The sequence below is a fragment of the Myotis lucifugus genome, unplaced genomic scaffold (assembly GCF_000147115.1).
Source record: "Myotis lucifugus unplaced genomic scaffold, Myoluc2.0 scaffold_105, whole genome shotgun sequence".
Taxonomy (NCBI): Eukaryota; Metazoa; Chordata; class Mammalia; order Chiroptera; family Vespertilionidae; genus Myotis; species Myotis lucifugus.
In genome coordinates, this window is record NW_005871153.1 from 112,333 (window position 1) to 133,391 (window position 21,059).

General features: G+C 44.4%; 1 protein-coding gene across 1 annotated transcript in view; it reads right to left on the bottom strand.

Moving 5' to 3' along the window:
• Positions 1-629: 629 nt before the first annotated feature.
• The window catches only part of NRROS (negative regulator of reactive oxygen species), a 28,515-nt gene continuing 8,085 nt past the window's right edge, over positions 630-21,059 (bottom strand). The window contains exons 2-3 of the mRNA XM_006092806.3: positions 6,496-6,616; positions 630-2,806 (exon numbers count right to left, since the gene is read on the bottom strand). Of these exons, the coding sequence (XP_006092868.1) occupies positions 836-2,806; positions 6,496-6,603 (2,079 nt within the window). The 5' untranslated portion in view covers positions 6,604-6,616 and the 3' untranslated portion in view covers positions 630-835. The remainder of the gene's footprint in view (positions 2,807-6,495; positions 6,617-21,059) is intronic.

Below are 21,059 nucleotides of genomic sequence, written 5' to 3' on the forward strand. Positions count from 1 at the left end.
ACTAGTCACTGAGGGAAGGGAAGGAGAGAGGGAACAAGGCATATAGTGAGTACAGACATAGGACGACTGCTAAGAAGTTGTTTGGGGGGTTTGTGTGTGTGTGTGTGTGCATGTGTGAAGGGGGTAATCCACAAGTAAACAGAATTCACTCCTTTCTGCATTCCTCTTCACTTTCTCTCAGAACAAGGACTGTGCCTGGTGCTCCGTTTACTGCACAGATAAACTCAGGGCCCAGTTACTGTGCTGTTCGCTTTTCCATGGAAGGATCATGTTTGCCTGCCAGCAACTCCAGGTATGAACTCTGCCTGCAGTGGCAATGCAAGCCAAGATAGGAGGTGACAGTTCTCATCTCTGAACCCCCAGCTTGGCTCTGACATTCTGTTTTTTGGTGGGCTCCCAGGGCACTGACCCTCACCATCCACAGGAGATGCTCTTGAAGTCATTTTTGCGATGGGGTAGCACTGAATCACCACCCTTTCTCACCAGCTCCATGCATGTCATCAAGGAAAGGGCACTGAAAAATAACCTACGTGAAATTACCAAAAAAAAAACATTAAAGAAAGAAAAAACGCAAGCTGTGTTTGATTTTAAAATTATTTATGAAACATGTTTTTTATTTGTGTAGCATGTCAACGAATAAATATTTTACCAGGATGATAAGGATGAATCGTAATGACGGAGGAAGAACTTGGAGTGACTAAGGAATGGAGACATGGTACACTTTAATTTAAAGCTCAGTTCATCAGACTTGTCCTCTGCGTCAGATCTTGAAATTTGGCAGAGGATGTGTCTTTCCAAGCACAGACCAGATTTCTGACCTTGAATCGTAGCCAGGTCAGTATATGGAGGACCAGTGGCAGCGGCTCTTGATTACCTGAAGCAGAGGCTTCTTGAAAGTGAAAAAGGTGATAGTGCAGGCCACCAGCAGGGTGAGGCAGCTGGGGAGAATGAGCACCAGGTACAGCAGGTCCATGTTCACCCTTTCCCACTTGCAGTCCTGAGGCGTGCCTCTGGGCAGGTCCACCAAGCGAATGACCCGAGAGGACAGGTTGCAAGTGATCATGGCCAAGTCGGAGATGGTGTGCAGACTCTGTAGGGCCCCCCAGCCCTCCACCCTGCAGCAGTCATACGGATTCTGACTGAGGTAGATGGTCCGAAGACTTGTCATGAGCTGTACAGGCATGGCCCCCTGGGGAAGGGCCGTGAGCGAGTTCCTGCGGAGATCCAGGGTCTGCAGAGCCAGGCTGCCCCTGAATCTGGGGAAACTGGTCAAAGAATTTCCGGACAGATCCAAGTCCCTCAGATTCCTAAACCCAGAGAAGTCCAACTCCGTGAAGCTGGCACTGAGGCCCACATCCCTGAGAGATAGGGCTTGTAATGTGAGGGCAATATTCTGGAGAGGGGTAGTGCTCCCATTCAGAACCCCCCAGTTTCCAGAAAGGTCTAAGTGGGTGAGGGCAGTCCCCTGGAACGAGCAGTCTTGTAATGTTCCCAGCCCACAGCCCTCCAGAGAGAGGCTCCTCAAAGATGCTACGTTCCTGAAATCTACACAGCTGGGAGGGCCCACGCCGTCTAAGCCAGCTGGCTGGGGGCAAAGTGAGATCTGATTGTGGCTCATGTCAACTGTAGTGATGTTACCGGCATCAGCAAAAAGGCCAGTAGGGACACTCAGGAGCTGGTTGGAGCTCAGGTTGAACGACCGGAGGCTCCTTAGGCAGCCGGGGATCCCTGGAGTCAAGCGCAGCTCTGACAGCTGGTTCTGGCTCAGGTCCAGCTCCATGAGCGCTCCTGGGGGCTCGTGCTCCCCGATGTGGAGCGTCATCAGGCAATTCTGGTTGAGGTTCAGGTGGGAGAGGGAAGACATTTTCCTTAGGAAGCCGTCAGGCATGTACTGGAACTGGTTCTGGCTCAGGTCCAGGAAGCGTAGATCTGCAAGGTCACTGAAGTCAAACTCTTCCCAGAGGTTAACTGTGGTGATGTTGGTTATGTTGCCATCTACAAGGAGGAACTGGGCCACCATCTCCTTTGGCGACGAGGTGTTGTACAGGTCCTTGTAGAAGCCCATGTTGTTGTCCCTCAGCAGGAGGGTGTGCAACTTGCTGGACTGGGGCAGGAGTGGGAAAAACAGCAGCTGATTGTGCGAGAGGTCCAGCACCTCGAGCTCAAAAGCTGCCTCTTCTCCTGATGCCAGGAACCACTCCAGATTATTGTAGCTGACATTGAGGGACTGGAGCTGCGTGAGGCTGAAGTCCACAATGCAAGGGAGGTTGTTATAGGCCAGGTTGAGGTGTCTCAGCCCAGTCAAGCCTTCGAAGGCTCCACCCTCGATCTCAAAGATGTAGTTCCTCTGCAAATCCAGCTCCTGGAGGTGCCCCAGGCCCTCAAAGATGGAGTCGTCCAACCTCATGATGGTGTTCCTCGCCAGGGACACAGACTCCAGTGAAGAGAGGTTCTGGAGCATGAGGGCCGCCATGTCTTCCGTCAGGGAGTTCCCCGACAAGTCCAGCCTCTGCAGGGCCCGCAGGCTGTGGAAGGCAGCTGCTGTCTCCTTGTAGCTCTCCGAGAGGGAATTGTCAGGCAGCGCCAGGCTGCGCAGGCGGGCCTGCCCCAGGAAGGCCTCACGACCAATGCGCTCCAGGCGACAGCTGTGCAGACTGAGGTTCTCCAGGAGCGGGTAAAGCTGGAGGGAATGATTCCACAGGGTCTTGAGAGGGTTGGCATCTAGGATGAGCGTCTGCGAGTAGGGAGGGAGATTGCTGGGCACTGCAGCAAGATTCTGCTCTCGACAGTCAGCGACTCCATCGACCTAGGTCCAAAAACACACTGGTCAGCAGGAAGAGGCCTCTGAAGCAGAGGCTTGGGTACATAAACTTAGTTCAGTCATCAGACTGTTCCTGCAACTTTGGGGAATGGCTCTAGAGATCATAATTTTTTTAAAAAAAATGGATCAGACACTGTAGAAAAAAAAGGGGAACTTTTCTTTGTCCTTTACCTTCACACTAAAATAGTCAGCTGGGAGCTGAGTTCCAGGCCTTGTTTAAAACACAGCATGTTAGAGAAGATCTGAGCACCTGTCCATCAGGTGCTGAGTGGTAACAATTGCATTTGCACTTTGGTTTTAGCTATGAGAGGGACTGAGAGCCAGGTCTCTACCTGGATTTGAATCCTGCCCCTGCCATTTATTTCCGTGTGGCTTTGGGCAAATAATTTAACTTAAGTCTGTCATTTCCTCTGAAAAATGGAGATAAAGATAGTACCTACGTCAGAGGACTGCAGTGAGATTAGACAAGAGACTGCAAGGGCCTGACACACAGTGGGCACTCTTAATGCCACCTGTCCCCATTGCATTGCGATCGCCATACCATTACACCTGTGCATCTAAGAGGGACACTGCCTAACAACCGGCAGTGCCGTGGCATCTTCATTTCAACCAAGAAACTTTGTCTCAATATTCCTCTACATTCGGAATTGACAAGTGTCTCAGCTTAAAAGGACTTCAGAGCTCATCGTCACCCTGAATTGCACAGAAAAGTAGAGCGGGGTCTGGAGAGAAGTGGAGAGAGAGTTAATGGCAGAGCTGGGGCCAGAGCCCAGAGCTCTTAATGCCCAATTCAGTGCTTTTCCTGGATGCAGTTCTACCTTGTGCTGCGGAAGGAGGCAGGAGGGATGGGACGACCCTGGTCTCACTGCAGAAGTCACTCAGGCCTCAGGATAAACTCAGCCCAATGTTTTACATGTTGGCAAAAACGATCCGCCACAGGATGTCAATTAGGAAAAAAGTTTGAAGTGATAAGAAAGGGGAGTAATGGCTTCCTTTGCACAGACAAGGTCTGTGATTGCCTAAAACTGTGGCCCAATCCCAGGGGGCAAGAGGAATAATGGGAAAAGGGAGAAAAATCTGATAGAGAAGGAGAAGCACCAGTTTGGAGAGATGACAGGCTCAAGTCTGAATCTCAAGCTCTGTCACATAGTAGCATTGGGCCCTGGACAAGGAATTAACCTCTCACAGCCCCAAGTTCTTTATCTGATTATTAAAATAATACCTTCTAATAATTAAAAATTGATCTAATATAGAAATACAGAAAATTAAACTCTTCAGTAACCTCAGCCTCTTCCTCAAAGAAACACCGATAACTTTTTGTTATATCTCCTTCTGGACTCTTTCCTAAAGATATTATCTACCTTTTCTAAACAAACAAACAAAACCCATAATTTTTAAAAAATGAGTCTGCATTCTACAAACTGTTTAGTTATCTACTATCTCCTCAATAATATGTAATAGACATATTGCCCTGGCAATAAAATAAATTTGATCATCTTCTGCTTAGCAACTGTCTCTTAATTCACTGCATGAATAGAACAGTGGTTAAGAGCAAGAGTTCTAGGGTCAGTGCATCGTGGTTCTGGTTTTTAACAAATGGGTGATCTTGGTCTTGTTACCTAACCAGTCGGGACCTTCCTTACTCCACCTATAAAATTGAAATTATACTTGTAATTTTCTCATAGGGTTTTTTTTCTTCATGAGGATTCACTGTGATTATTTATGTAAAACATTTAACACAGAACTTGGCACATAAATGCTTAATAAATGTTAGCTATAATGATAAGTTTTATTTAATCAATTAATTTTATAGAGCATTTGAGTTGTTTCTCATTTCCAGATGAATTTGTGAAGTTCTTTCTACACCTCCCCATACCCCAAAAATCTTTGGAATTTTTATAGGAGTTGCATTACAATCATGGAGTAATTTGGAGAAGGACTGACATCTTTGTAAAATTAAATCTCCCCATGCAGAAACAAGATGTATTTCTTTATTTGAGTAAGTGCTGGTCTCCCCCACACAGGGACTCTCTGGAGAATGTTGTGGTTAGGGGCTTTCCAAAAGGAGTGAGACCCTGTTTTATCACAGCTGTGGAGGCCATGAGCATCACACCCCTGCAATTCCCTGGGGTCCCACCGAAGTGCTGCAAAAGGACCACCGGGCCATCAGAGCCCAAGAAAACCTCCTCATTCCATTTTATTATAACATCACATGGCTAATGCGAGGAGGGGCAATGGGGGGGCGGGGCACCTGGACTCTCAAACCCTCAGCCCTATTCAGAAAAGCCACAGGAAATCCACTCCTTGAGCTCACTGACAGCTGAGTCCCTACTTCTTCCCACCAGGCTAGAGAGAGTCAGGCAGGGAGTCTAGCCTGAACCCCGAAAGACTGTCAAAGAACTCAGGCTTTATTCCCTCCTCTTTGTATGCCTCGTGACTCCTGAATTAGCTACTGGGAAGTTAATCTTTCATCGCCTCTGTAAGGGAATAATGGAGGTCTGTGTAGCAGAGACTAACAACAACAATAATAATGGATAAAATACGTAGCACTTACCACATTCAAGGCACTGTTCTGAGTGCTCTACGTACATTAACTCATGTAATCATCGTTACAACCCAGTGTTATGGTATGATTGCTTGGCATTATTAACACCTCCATCTTTTCCAGATGAGGAAACTGAGGCAGAGTGGCCCAATGTCACCAGCTAGTAAGAGGTGGAACTGGGGTTTAAACCTGGTTTGGCTCATAACCTCTCCCCCACACTGGAGGATGATATAGTGTAGTGGTTAGAGGTTACCAAAAGTGGTTAAGAACTATGACCAGTTGGGTTTTTAAGATTCATCAGCCTTAAGAACACATTTTTTAATATAAGTATTAACCCAGACATCCAATTAGTCTTCCCAGTGCCTGGGATATAATAGAGTTCAAATGTATGTTTCTCAGGCAGATTTTTACATCACTGAGTTACAGGCAAAGGGGAAAATTTCTAGGAATGTGCATAGTTGCTATGTTTGCACATATAAGCTGAAAGCCCTGAAGAGAGTAGACCACAAAAGCTTGGGTATCTACTTCCTGGATTGTCTTAAACCTAAGAATGGTCAGGGATGTTGCTGTGCAGTGCCCGTGAGCAGCATGCTCTTCAGTACAGCATCTTTAAAAAAATCTGCATCTGAGAATATCTTTTTATTTATTTTTTTAGAGAGAAGAAAGGAGAGAGAGAGAGAAAAAACATCGATGTGAGAGAAAAATATCGATCAGTTGCCTCCTATACAGGCCTCCACCGGGGATTGAACCCACAACCTAGGTACCTTCCCTGACCATAATCGAACCCACAACCCTCTGGGTGTATGCGACGGCACTCCAACCAATTGAGCCACTTGCCGGGGCTTCAGTACAGCTTTTTAAGTAATTTCTATCAACTCAAACATAAACTCTGAGGCAGGGCTTCTTCAACTTTAATATGCCTCACCATTATCAGATCCCAATAGCATTAGTGGAGCTCAATCACCCAGATTTTTAACAAGGTGCTTTTGTTCCCGGTGGCTCACTTAGGCCTGTCCCTGAGGCCTCGTGCCTTCAGTGGGTTCGCAAAAGGTGGGGCAGAGCCTTTCCAAATGGACCCAACCTTGTCAACACAGGAACAATGGACAACTCAGTTCCCGGGAAAACTCACCAACTTGCAGCACCTTTGGCAAGCAGCTGTGGCTACTGCACTTCGGGTCCTCCATTCCGCTGTCAGGAAGTGAAAACCAAGGCAGAGCCAGAGAGGCAATAACTCCATCTCAAGTGCAGCACTGTGGACAGAGGGCAAGGGAAACACAGTCAGAGAAGGGCGTGCCAGAGGGCTGCTGTTCACTCTCAGTAGAAGGAGCCAGTTCCAAGCGGTGTCTGGTCTTGCAAGCCCATTGCTTCAGGCAGGTGGAAACCCACACACTCTTTACATACCTCAAGTTAATCAATACTTTCAACCTTTTACTGCAAGAACTCACTTTCCTTTTGCCCCTACTATCTGATGGACAGGTGGCTGAACACTGAAACTCCCAAGAGTCCAGCAACAGAAGTGAGAAGCCAGGGATTTGAGGAACCAGGTTTCAGGTCACCTGGAGTTTGTCATGTTTTTTAGTTCTGTTGACGTTTTCTTCCCAAAGCTCAAATCCGCCTGGTGTGTCACCTGAGCTCAATAAATACGTTTTGAATGAATGAATAGTGAACTAGAATTGAAATATAAATGTTGCCACTGGTCCCATAGACTAATTGCTGACATGAGGCTTTTAAAAAAGAGTAGATCACGTTGGTTAACTCATTTGAATATAGCCCTTTGAAAATAGGACTTTGATATTTTGCCTGGATAAGGGAAAAGCTAAGGGGAAAATGAAAAAGCAATCTTCAGTATAATAAGGATTATACTGATTATGATTGATGAATTATGATTACCAGCCCTCTTATCATGCCAGTGAGCACAGAACAGAAGTCATGAGAATGCTTAAAATTATATAATTTGTGCACGGTGGGGGGTGGGGGTCCCTCAGCCTGGCCTGCACTCTCTCCAATCCGATACCCCTCGGGGGATGTCCAACTGCCAGTTTAGGCCCGATCCCGCAGTTGGACATCCCTCTCACAATCCAGGACCACTGCTTGATTGCCCCTAACCGCTCTGCCTGCCTGCCTGATCACCCCTAACCACCTGCACCTGCCGGCCTGATTGCCCCCAACTGCCCTCCCCTGCCAGCCTGATCACCCCTAACTACCTCTGCCTCGGCCCCACCACCATGGCTTTGTCCGGAAGGATGACTGGAAGGTCTCCGGAAGGTTTCCCAGTCTAATTAGCATATTACTCTTTTATTAGTATAGATACCAACAGAATTTTAGAACTAAGAGGAACCATAATGGAAATATAATATATCCTCCACCATCACATTTTTACAGGTGAACACACAAAGAAATAATAATGGCTTATTCAAGGTTCAAGATCAACTTAGTGACACAGCTGGTAACAGCTGGCAGATCCTCTTCCCTGAGCTCCAGGACAAGAAACCAGACTAATTACTCTCACCGCAGGTGCTGTTAGATTGAACCCTCCTATTGAAAGAGTTTATAGACTCAGGTGGGTGGAATCCCCTCCCAGCTCGGCATTCGTCAGAATCAGAGGCAAGTGCCTGGCCCCAGCATTCTGATGGCCCCATCCTCTCCTTGACCTCTACCTGGGCAAGACGACAGGGTCTGCTCTCCAGTCTTCTCATGGGCCAGCAGCACCAGCACTAACATGAACCTCCTCACATGTTCCATGGACCCTCTGCCTGACACATCTCAGCTCTCTAGGGCCCCTTCCTCTTTCCCTTTCTTTGAATGAGTTTACACAATCTCTAAGGCTAATTTTAACTTCCTGGTTAGATTTGAATACTCATTAGTGAAAACAGACTAACAGGAAGACTAAGTGAAACCGGGTAAATCAACTTCAACCTTCACTTCAGGTCAGATCAGCTCTCCTTCCCACAGAGGAGACCTCCAATTCAGAATAATTCACAATTCGTCAGTATTTGCCCAACACTGGGAATACTCTTCCCAGACTCTCCTTCCGCTTCTGCACCTGTGCAAGAATTAGCACCTCTTGGCATGTGCAGGGCACAGATGGCAAACACAGAGCCATATGGGCTCCTGTTCTCAGTATCTTCCCAACACACACACACACACACACACACACACCTGAAACCCTGAAACCTTGGGATCCTGCCCATCTTAAAATAAGGTTGCTAGACCTAGCAAATTATACTAAAAACAAACAACTTTTTAGTATAAATATGTCCCATGCAATATCTGGGACATATTAATACTAAAAAAAAAGAAAATTCATTGTTTATCCAACATACAAATTTCAATGAGTTTCCTGTATTTCATTGAGAAGAGACAGGACTGAGAACCATGGACCTTCTCCGTCCACTCCTCCTTCACCATCTCTGTCAGATTTGGGATGGGTAGCCCGGCCGGCATGGCTCAGTGGTTGAGCATGAGCTATGAACCAGGAGGTCACAGTTTGATTCCCAGTTAGGGCACATACATGGGTAGCTGGCTCAATCCCCAGTAGGTGGTGTGTAGGAGGCAATCAATCAATGATTCTCTCTCATCGTTGATCTCTCTCTCTCTCTCTCTCTCTCTCTCTCTCTCTCTCTCCCCCCCCCCCCTTCCTCTCTGAAACCAATGAAAATATATTTAAAAACAAAACAAAACAGATTTGGGATGGTACTTGTTGTGACACTGACCCTTCTAGAACAACCAGCTCCATATATTGAAATACTGATTCTAGATGTCTTCAGGGAAAGAGTGCAATTTCTTCAGGGAGAATGTAACTCAGACTGAAATGCTAGATAGGCCTCATGTCACTAATGCCCAGAGTGTAATTTTATTTTTTGGGTCAACAAGACAATTTTTGCAAATTTAAAATATCTATTCCCCTTCTTCCTAAACTCAGTCAAACAACCCAGAAAAACTTTTGCTGTACCCTCTGGGCAACTCCTATTGTGAGATAGCCTGGGGAGATTATGGAATTTAGAACCAAACAGATCAGGATTTGAATTCTGGCTCCAATATTTGTTATTTGACCTTGAGCAATTCACATACAGTCTCCTAGACTCAGTTAATCCTTCTAAAAATGGGGATAATAATAACCATTCAGAGTTTCAATGAGAATCAAATAGTATATGTGAAAGTGCTTTGTTAACTCTGAAGGTAACATAACTATCTTACCTAATAATAGACAAACATGTAAATTGACCATACCTTTGCTACGCTAACCAGCCAATCAGGAGAGTATGCAAATTAACCCAACAAAGATGGCGGTTAATTTGCATACATAGGCTCCAAGTGGCAGAGCAAAGCCGAACGGCCCTGGGTGCCAGAGGCAAACTGGTGCCAGCAGCCAAGGGAAGGGAAGGCCTATTGCACAAATCTCTTCGTGCAACAGGCCTCTAGTATAACATAATTATTATTGACTAGAGGCCCAGCGCACGCAATTCATGCATGGTTACGGTCCCTAGGCTTGGCCTGCAATCAGGGCCATCTTCCCCAGTTGCCCACAGCCAGCCCCGCCCCCCACCGTCACCCTCCACGGTTCCCCGTTTGCCATCGGGCGATCAGAACCTGCCAGCCGGGGGGAGAGACCAAGAGGTTGGCCTTTCCTGCCCACTCGCCAGCCCTGCCCCCACTGCAGGTCACCCTTTGTGTGTGGAGTGACTGGCAGGGTGGGGGCCTTGGCCTGGTGCCACCCGCTATCAGAGCCTGTAGGCCAAGGAGAGGGAGCGAGAGGTAGCCAGTGCACCTCATAGTGCAGGGGTGGGCAAACTTTTTGACTCGAGGGCCACAATGGGTTCTTAAACTGGACCGGAGGGCCGGAACAAAAGCATGGATGGAGTGTTTGTGTGAACTAATACAAATTCAAAGTAAACATCATTACATAAAAGGGTACGGTCTTTTTTTTTTTTTTAGTTTTATTCATTTCAAACGGGCCGGATCCGGCCTGCAGGCCGTAGTTTGCCCACAACTGTCATAGTGACTGGTCAAGTGGTCGTTCTGCTGTTAGGGTCAATTTGCATATTAGTCTTTTATTATCTAGGATGAGTTCAAAACACCAGTGAGTTGGTTGTGTGTGGTTGTTATTCCTACATACAGTCTCCAATGTAATTCAGCAATTACACAAAAAAGAAAAAATAATGAATAATTTGGCCCTTGCTGGTTTGGCTCACTGAATAGATGTCTATTGAGTCCATTCAGCCTGCAGACTGGTAGGGTCCCAGTTCAATTTCGGTCAAGGGTCCATACCTGGGTTGTAAGCTCAATCCCCACCGAGGTGTGTGGGAGGCAACCAATCAATGTATCTCTCTCACATTGATGTTTGTCTCTGTCTCCCCTTCCTTCCCACTCTCCCAAAAAATCAATGGAAAAATATCCTCAAATGAAGATTAACCAAATAAATAAATTAATTAATTAATTAATTAATTAATTAAATAATGAATAATTTGGCTGGAAGAATAAATTTGTCATATTAACTGTATAAAAAATATGAGGGGGAAATTTAAAAATATTAAAATAATACAAGGGAAGGTTGGGTTAAACATTCTACATTAATAAATTCCAGAATAAGGCTAATCCCGGGAGCAAAGGACTATGCTGGTTGAGAGCTGTTTTTCCTCAGATCCATGGTTTATCCGTCCTCTACCTTGCTCTGGTTTGCAGGGGCTGACTTTTGAAGGCTCTATTCCCAAGTTCTAGGTGCCAGTTGGCCTCCAGATGGTTTGGTCAATGGAAGGCACTACTAGGAAGTTGGAAGGAGGAGAGAATCCAGGGTATTTCTCTCCCTCTCTGCCTTGGACAGAGAAGTCCTTGAGCTTCTTTGGGTGAATCCTAGTTCTGTTAACACCCTCCTCCCTTTATCATCATCCTACCCAGGGGAGGTCACAGCCTCCTGAAGTTCCTATTCTGGGATGACTGTCTGTTCCCTGGTTGACATCTCAGCCTCTTCCATCATGTGTAGCAAATTTCCTGCATTAAATTTCCTCTGTTTTAAATAATCTGCGCGTTTCTGTTTCCTGGTTAGACTGTGACTGACACAATGATATAAATGAGATTGGGCTTTAAATAGTACTAAACAAACAAAAAGGTATGTAATGACTTTGAGAAGAAATGGAAGACTAAAAATAATAGCCACTTCAGTTGAGAAACACTTCCTGGAGTGTGTAGCTGGAGAAGGCTTCTTTGGAGCCCTGCCACGGCAAGGAGTATCAGATAAACAGTTTGGATGCCAAGCTCATCGGGGAATTTCATGAACTGTCTTCTGTGCGCACAGGACTACCCACACTCAACCTCAGTTGGGTGAGGACCACTCAACAGTACCTCTAGCTCTTTGAGAGTGTCTAATCTTGAGTGTACAAATAAGTACCTGTCCTACTTTACTCCTATCTCTCTGACATCTTCTGAAAAATACATCACTTTTTAAAGCCAAATGTTGCTCATCTTAGATACATTTTTGGTGGAGAAAGGAAAAACAATGAAGGGTGCACAGAGCAGCTTGGCATTAAAATTTTAAATGAGGTAACCTTGAACCTCCCCTCATTCTAATTAAAAGGACCTGGATTAATGGTTCCTATTTCATGGGTTATAATCCCCTGGGGAAGTCACAGACTTAATATAAAGGAATGAAAAATCAACCCATGCCCCAAGTAGGGACTGAATAAGAATTCTGTCTCCTTCTGGTCTGGGGACCATTGGGAAAATACTCTATATAAGACCTGAGATCCTGACATGAGAAGCAGATGACATTAACAGACTCTGCTTGTATCTGTTCTTTTTAAACCAGTTAAAGAGTTCCTTCCAAGTGCGGAGCTAGAAAATGGTTAGTCCCATTTCCTTTGTATTCATTTATTTATTTATTTATTTATTTATTCGTTTGTTTGTTTGTTTGTTTAATCCTCACCCAAAGATACTTGTTCCATTGATTTATAGAGAGACTGGAAGGGAGGGAGGGAGGTGGGAGAGAGAGAGAAACATCGATGTGAGAGAGACACATTGATTGTTTGCCTCCCAAAGGAGCCCCTAACAGGGCTGAGGAAGCTGCAACCAAGATATGTGCCCTTGACTGGGACTCAAACCCACAACTCTTTGGTCCACAGGCTGATGCTCTAACCACTGAGAAAAACTGGCCAGGGAGTCCCATTTTCTTTTATAGACAGTCTATAAATCCTAAATTCTTTTCCGCTAACAATTTCTATAAAGCCTCTCTATATCTTTTATCCAGTCACGGTTATTATGATTATGAATAACGCTAGAGACTGTGAGCTTCTAATTAGTGAAAAGCTTTGAAGAGCAAGATACCATTGACCCAGGTACTGCAGGAGACAAGATTCTGTACTGTGTCTGTAACACTTTGACTTGGAGATATTGAGATTATAAACCCTACCTCATGTCAAAGTGAAGTCCTCTTAGTGTATCATTTATATTTTTCCTTTATCTTCTAGCTATCCTGTTTGTGTCTAGTCATCACAAAATGTTCTTGCTGGTTCTTAAAATACTAGGATCTCAATGCTCAACTGCATCTCGTATGTAGCCATTAATCTTGAGATTATACTTCTAATTGGTTATCACGGAAACCTGAGATTCAACCCCACATCCATCCCTCATCTATAAAGAGTATTCCCTTTTAAGGCAGAAAGACAATATGGCTTTTTGTCTGGCTTTTCTCTTCTCAGATCTAGTTATAACAAATAAGTGGTGAAAACAGATTCATTTCATAAAAACATGAATGGAGACAGTAACCTGAAACAAGAGAACACTAACATGGGGAAGAAGAATGCACATTGGCTGCAAAAATTCCTGTTTTAAAAATTATGCTTGTTTGCTTTTTCTATTTTCACAAAAGAATAGGGAGAAACTCCTGCTTCATTGACCCAAGTAAGGTACAGAAGACTGATTGGTGGCCGTGGGCTGTGAGAAACAATGAAAGGGGTGGGAATATTTGCTCCTTTTGGAAAGAGCTTCCTGATCCTGGTGGTGGTGGCTTGGCTGTAACATGGGGCAGCGCTTCCATACCCCTCCCTGACCACATCAGTTCTGGGCTCGGGATGCTTGGGTGGGAGAAGATGCCACACACAGGCCAAGGAGTGGCTTCAGTCCAGGGGACACGTGGGTGGTACTTGCTTTTGCAGTGGACAGGGAAGAAGGTAAGTGAAATCTTTTGACTGGTCTCTGCTTCCTGAAGTCCTGAAATTTCCACCAGAATAGTTCAGGAGTGCAGTAGCATTCCTTTTACCTCAGTCAGGCCCTGTGACACTTAAACACATATGTATAGTATTTTTTTCCAAATGTGTGTAGATTTACCTATATTAACAAAATATAACTTCTTTTTAAAAGGGACATTAATTCCAAGTAGCTTTCTGCTGTGATGCAATGTCTTAATTCACTGTAAGGACCAATCTCGGGCATTTTTGTCCATAAAAAGGTTTCCTCGTACTCAAACTTCGGGAATACTAAGAAGTAACTCTGATCTGAGTTCTGGTTTTGTTTTGTTAGGGTTTTGGATACATTTGCAGGAAAGGTTGCTGGATTTCTAATATTCAGGGGCACCCTTTCTATCACCTCTGCACTCCCCACTCTCACCTCCCCACCTTCTCCAGCTGCCACTACTACAGCAGCAGCCACCAGAGCTAGGAAGCGACCTTTTTGCTAAAGGCTCTATTAGTAAGAGTTAAGAGTGTTATACAGATATTAGCATGTAATCGAGCATTTTCTCTTCAAAGTAAGCTGAAAAGGCTTTAAAGAAAGAGGTCTTTGCAGAAAGTGGGCAACTCGCAGAGGCATTTGGTGTTAGAAACAAACGTTTATACACTGGTCTGGGGGAGGGACTCTGAAGCAGAATACCCACAGGAGCAGGGTGTGCATGTGTGCAGGTGACACCGGAAACACCACACACACAGGTGCTAGATGGAGGGCTCCACCGAGAGGGCGGCAGCCTCTGTTTAAAAGAAAAAGAGCAAATCCTACCTCGGACCCTGGGAGAAAGGGAAGGGCAGTTGGTTATGGACCACAGAGAAGAGATAACAAAAAACAGAAACCCCAGTCTGTGACCACATCAAATAATCCCTCCTACCAAGAAGTATTTGAAAGCCTTAGGCAAGTAGCTTTGGTCTCTTTGATTCTTAGCAAATAAGTAAATAAATAAGTAAATAAATAAATAAATAGAGTGAACTCAACCTCTACCAAATGTTCAAACTTAGCATTTCCCACGGTGAGACCAGCTGCATCCTCAGCCTCCAGGTGTGATGCCTTGGGTAACACAGAGCTTCATCTTAGTAGTACCCTAGCCAAAAATGTTTGCCCTGAAGCCTAAGAAAACGAAAAAACCTAAATGGTGTGTGTGAGTGTGTGTGTGTGTGTGTGTGTGTGTGTGTGTGTGTATGATTACAGGTGACCAAGAAGCATAATAACCAAGTCGAATGTATGTACCTTGAGTGGATTTGGGGTTTTTTAAACTCTCTAAAAGAAGAATTTGAGACAATTGGAGAAATTTACATGTGTACTAAATAATGTGTTTTCAGATGGTATTGTGTACAGATGATATTATATTAACAGGTTATTACTAATTATCTTAAGTATGATAATGTTTTGGTTATGTACGAATGTGCCCTTATTCTTAGGAAATGTATGCTGAGTATTTAGAGGTGAAATGTCATGATTTCTACAATTTATATAGCCTACTTTCAAATGGAGAGTAAAAAATTAAAGTAATATATTACCAACAGGCAAATTTAGTATTGTACTTTTTAAAATTTTTCTGTAAATTTGAAACTTTTCAAAATTAAAAAATATGAGGAGAAACCAAGATGGCGGCATAGGTAAACACTGGAGATTGCTGCCTCGCACAACCACTTCAAAAATACAACTAAAAGACGGAACGGACATCATCCAGAACCACAGGAAGGCTGGCTGAGTGGAAATTCTACAACTAGAAGGAAAGAGAAAAGCATACCGAGACTCAGAGGAGGCGCAGTGTGGAAGTGAAATACTAAGGTACAGAGGTGCGTGCGCGGAGCGGGCTGGCGGCTGAGGGCGCGGTTGTCGTTTTCAATCGGGAGGGAGTCTCAGGCTCTGAGCCTCAGTTCCGGGCAAGTCTCTAGGGACGCAGACTCATATGGGAGAATCGGGACTGTCTGGCATCGGTCAGAACCCTAGGGCAGCTTTCTCTCCGAGGGGCTTGCAGCAATTACCGGGACACTGAGAAGCAGAGCCTCTGAGGACAAGACTAAGCAGCCATAACTGCTAGCCCCACCCTGTTGATCCCGTGGGACCCGCCCCGCCCAAGCCCTGCAGGGAGGCTTTTGCTGAATAGTCTCAGGCAAAGGCTAGATTAGCACCTCCCTAGAGATCCAGGAGCCAGGAAGCCCAGAGGTCAGAGTGGGACCATCCAGTTTGCAGCTCCGTGGAACCATAAAAGACACACTCAGGGGGCAGACTCAGTGAGCACCAAAGCCCCATTGAAGCAAGTCTTGCCCCAGAGGGGTGTCTCCAGCACAGAAGTTCTCCCACTGCAGACACAGCTGATTCTCACAGCCAATTGGCCTGGAGGTCAATTCCTCCCAGTGATAACTACAACAATCAAGGCTTAATTACAACAAGACTGTGCACAAAGCCCACAAGGGGGTGCACCAAGAGTGTCTACCTCAGGTAATTGGGACACTTAGCACAGAAAGGCACTCTATCGACACAGCGAAGCATAAAAAATGCCGAGACAACGAAACAGGACACACACGACAGAAATGGAGGAAAGCAAACTGATGGATATAGAGTTCAAAACCACACTTTTAAGGTCTTTAAAGAACTGTCTAGAAGCCACCGATAAATTTAATAAGGCCCTCAAAAAGACTGGTGAGACCGCCGATAAATGTAGTGAGATCTTCAAGAAGACTGGTGAGACTGCCGATAAATGTAGTGAGATCTTCAAGAAATCTAGTGAAACCCTCGATGTTGTGATAAAAAACCAACTAGAAATTAAGCATACACTGACTGAAATAAAGAATATTATACAGACTCCCAACAGCAGACCAGAGGATCGCAAGAATCAAGTCAAAGATTTGAAATACGAAGAAGCAAAAAACACCCAACCGGAAAAGCAAAATGAAAAAAGAATCCCAAAATACGAAGATAGTGTAAGGAGCCTCTGGGACAGCTTCAAGCGTACCAACATCCGAATTATAGGGGTGCCAGAAGAAGAGAAAGAGCAAGATATTGAAAACCTATTTGAAGAAATAATGACAGAAAACTTCCCCTACCTGGTGAAAGAAATAGACTTACAAGTCCAGGAAGTGCAGAGAACCCCAAACAAAAGGAATCCAAAGAGGACCACATCAAGACACATCATAATTAAAATGCCAAGAGCAAAAGACAAAGAGAGAATCCTAAAAGCAGCAAGAGAAAGAAAATCAGTTACCTACAAGGGAGTACCCATACGACTGTCAGCTGATTTCTCAACAGAAACTATGCAGGCCAGAAGGGAGTGGCAAGAAATATTCAAAGTGATGAATACCAAGAACCTACAACCAAGACTACTTTATCCAGCAAAGCTATCATTCAGAAGTGAAGGCCAGATAAAGAGCTTCACAGATAACAAAAAGCTAAAGGAGTTCATCACCACCAAACCAGTATTATATGAAATGCTGAAAGGTATCCTTTAAGAAGAGGAAGAAGAAGAAAAAGGTAAAGATACAAATTATGAACAACAAATACACATCTATCAACAAGTGAATCTAAAAATCAAGTGAATAAATAACCTGATGAACAGTATGAACTGGTGATGGTAATAGAATCAGGGACATAGAAAGGGAGTGGACTGACTATTCTTGGGGAGGGGGAAGGGGTGTGGGGGGTGCGGGAAGAGATTGGGCAATAATTGTGCACCTATGGATGAGGACAGTGGGTGGGGAGTGAGGGTGGAGGGTGGGGTGGGAACTGGGTGGAGGGGAGTTATGGTGGGAAAAAAGAGGAACCAGTGTAATAATCTGAACAATAAAGATTTAATTTAAAAAATTAAAAAATATGAGGAAAATTAAATAATTGTTGGAGTTTCTAAAGGGAGAGGGGAAATTTCCAGGAATATACATTTTTCAAATATTCTTTTCAGAAAGATTCTCAGCAAACTTTAAATTAAAAATGCATATACACAGAAATCTAAAATATCCGGGAATTTTTACCATTTGACATTGAAACTAGAGCTTCCGGAGAGTTTCTCATAGCTGAAAGGAGCACAGAAGTGTTAGATTGTGTGTCCTGATGCAGTTCAAGAAATACGATGGATGCATTAATGTAACTTCCACTCTCCAGGCCAATTGCTCTGATCACACTCCCAGTCCTTCTGGAGGGGTAGCCCTCAGGAGAAGCACACGACCTCACCAACACCTCCATCTCCACCTCCACCTCCACCTCCATCTCCATCTCCACCTCCACCTCAACCCCCACCTCCACCTGCCTGGCAGAATTTGGGGGAAGCATCTCACCAGGGGAAGCCAATTCTTACATGCACCCTATGAAAGATCCCAGTACATAGAGACAAGGGAGAGAATTAGCAGTGGAAATTGGAGCTAAGAGGCATAGAGAAAGTGGAATTGAATTTTTGAGGGATCTTGCCTTGAGGAATAGAAGCTATGAGGTAGATATCAAGAAAATAATGAAATAGTCAACAGAGGGCAGAGATCAGAGAAGACGAAAGAATGACAAGAGGGCAGACCACACAGCTGGAAGAGAGGGTGGGAAGAACAAGTGCCAAGGCTGCCTCGCGGGGTTCCTCGCGGCTCTCCACAGGGCCAGGGCCATTTCCCAAGCTCCATGCTTTCCTATGACAGCACCTCACCACCATCATCACCCCAGTAGCTGGCCCAAGAGTTGCCAACAAGAAGAACCTAACTAAATAATGTCAAGCACAAAGGACAAACCTGAACGTAAGATTGTTTTTATGTGCATGCAAGCTTTGTGATGCTACCTGAAAATTAGAGAAAGTGGCTGAAATCTAAATTGAGGAATGTGTTTTTCGAAGTGCATCTTAATTACAGGCAAGAATCATCAAGGAATGCTAAAACTAAAGAGTGAAAACTTGTTGGGAAACAAGAGACTAATATAGCCTTAGAGTATTTTATTAATACTCTACTTGTTAATTTTACACACTCAAAAATAATAGCTTTATAAGTGGAAAAACCGGCAGACACCTCTTTAACCAAATGATCAAATTACTAAAGAGGCCTTACTAGGGTACTTGGCAAAATTTGAATACAGATAATGGATGAAATAATAATATCATGTCAATGTTAAATTTCTGGATTTTGATCATTGCACTGTGGTTATGTAAGAGTCTATCTTTGGTCTGAGAAAATATACACTGAATTTTTTAGAGGAAAAGGAGCATGTTGTTGCAACATTACTAATGTTCCAATTCCTCTTCATTCTCATCAGCACTTATTCTTTTCTGTTGTGTTTATTATAGCCATCTTAGTGGTTATAAAGTGCTATCTTTTTGTGGTTTCGATTTGCACTTCCCTAATTAGTAATAATGCTGAGCATTTTTCAGATGTTTGTTGACCATGTCTACTTATTTTTGGAGAAATGTCCAAAATATATATTTTTAAATCCAAAGATTTCTTCAATTATGATTTTGGAAATACATATAAAAAGAAAATGAAAAAAATGGTTATAAAATTAAAGAACCAGTTCTATTCTTTGGTCAAAGTAATATATTCATATATTTTGCAAAGATTCATATTTAAATGGTGGATGCATTAAAAAAAGAACTTGCAAATTGAAGATTGAGGTGACAGAGCATTTATTTATTTATTTATCCTCAGAATGGCTTTGGAGACCCTGTCTCCCAATAACTGTTTCATATCCTGCAGGTGGAAAAGCAAATTTACACACTTTTTCTGAAGGACTATTTAGCATAATTTATCAAAGATCTTGACATCATAAGCTACTTTTAATTCAGTAGTTCCAGTTCTAGAATTTATCCTAAGGGATTACAATATATGTAACTAGAGGCCTTCCTTCCCCTGGCTGCCGGCACCGGCTTCCCTCTGGCACCCGGGACCTGGGCCTTCGCTCTGGCCGCCGCCTTCCACCTTCGCTCCGGGCCGGAGCTGCCTCCTGCCTGCTCTGGCTGGCTCCATGGCTGCCACCCAGAGGTCAACCCTCGGCAGCCGGCCGGGGCTTGCAGGAAGCCAAGCGTCCTGCCCGAAGGAAGCCAAGTGTCCCGCCCGCTCCAGCCGGCTCTGTGGCTCCAGCCAATGCCACCATCTTTGTGGCTATGGGCGCCACCATCTTTGTTGCGGAGTGATGGTTAATTTGCATATTACCCTTTTATTAGTATAGGTAGTATTTTTACTGAAATATTTTCTTATTTTCCAATAACCCACTTAAATGACTATATTAAGACTAGTTTTAAATAATAGAATCTATCTATCATTTCTTAAAATATGTCATAATTAGAGCCTAATAAGTATTACTGAAATAGAGAATTTCTTATAGGTATTTAGATTGAAATTATTGTGAGTGTGCTTAAAACAATCATGTCTGGAGTTAATGGAAGAAAAAATATCATTGACTAATAACTAAAATAAGTTTTATTATAGACGTTACTTTCTTTTTTCCCCCAGGGTCCAGGGATTTAGATTTGGGGTTGCATGTTCTTAGCCCCTGGAAAGGCAGCAGTAAAAGTTAAAGAAAGAGCCCAGGCTAAGGGGAAAGATGGAACAGGTTCAAAGCCTGGCTCTGACCTTGGGTACATCACTCAACTAAAATGGGAATCATAAAGCTTGTGTTGCAAGGCTGTTACTATATTCAGACAAGGTTTAAAGGAACCTCTAAAAAATTGTCTTTGTCATCATTACAGTGCCTTCATCCCCAGCAGGTGCTTCAACACACCCAGGGTGGGAGCTCACTGCTTTGTAAGTGGCTGGTTGTACCATTGGGTCCCCTTGGCATTTGCCTGTAGAAGTTGGATCCCCTCTAACCCTGGACAAATAAGTGAAGAGTGGTATCATTTTAAATTTGTTGGAGTGCTCATTAAATGTACGTCCCTGAGAATCTGTGTGAGAAAGGACAGTTCTGTTGCAAGTGCCTTTTCTGGCAAACGCCCTGTCATTCAAATGCAGTAACTGACCATCCTTTTGAGAAGAACTGTAGCATTTCTGAAGGGACTACACACCACTATTTTGGAGGTGAGAACACGCAGGCCAGAGAGATGAAATGATAGGAACAAGGTGCCACAGGGAACGCCGTGTAGTGGTTTCCAAGTGCTGTTCCCACCCCACACCTAGCATACCTGGTCAGCCAGGGCTCCACCCGGGCTCATGAGAAGAGTCTCATCTTGGAATGGTGGAGGCTGCCTCTTCCTAGAGGGAGGTTGGAGGCCACAGCAACTCTTCTTCCCTGGGACTCTCCCCACTACCACTCTGGGAAGCTAATGTGTGAAGTGTCGCGTAGAGCACTACCCTGCTCGACTCAGGGCCACGAATGAGTCAACTGGTTTCCCTCTGTGGTCAGGGTCAGCCCTTAGAACCAACAGAGGTCATTCGATTCATTCTGTTCCATGGCCACAGGCTGCACTTGGCCACAGGTCTTTAAAAGTGCAAATCTGCTTCCCTGGGGAGGTAACACCTTGCTTTTACATGGCTAGTGGTAGTTCCGTGGTGTCACCTTTGTCTATGAGAGACCCAC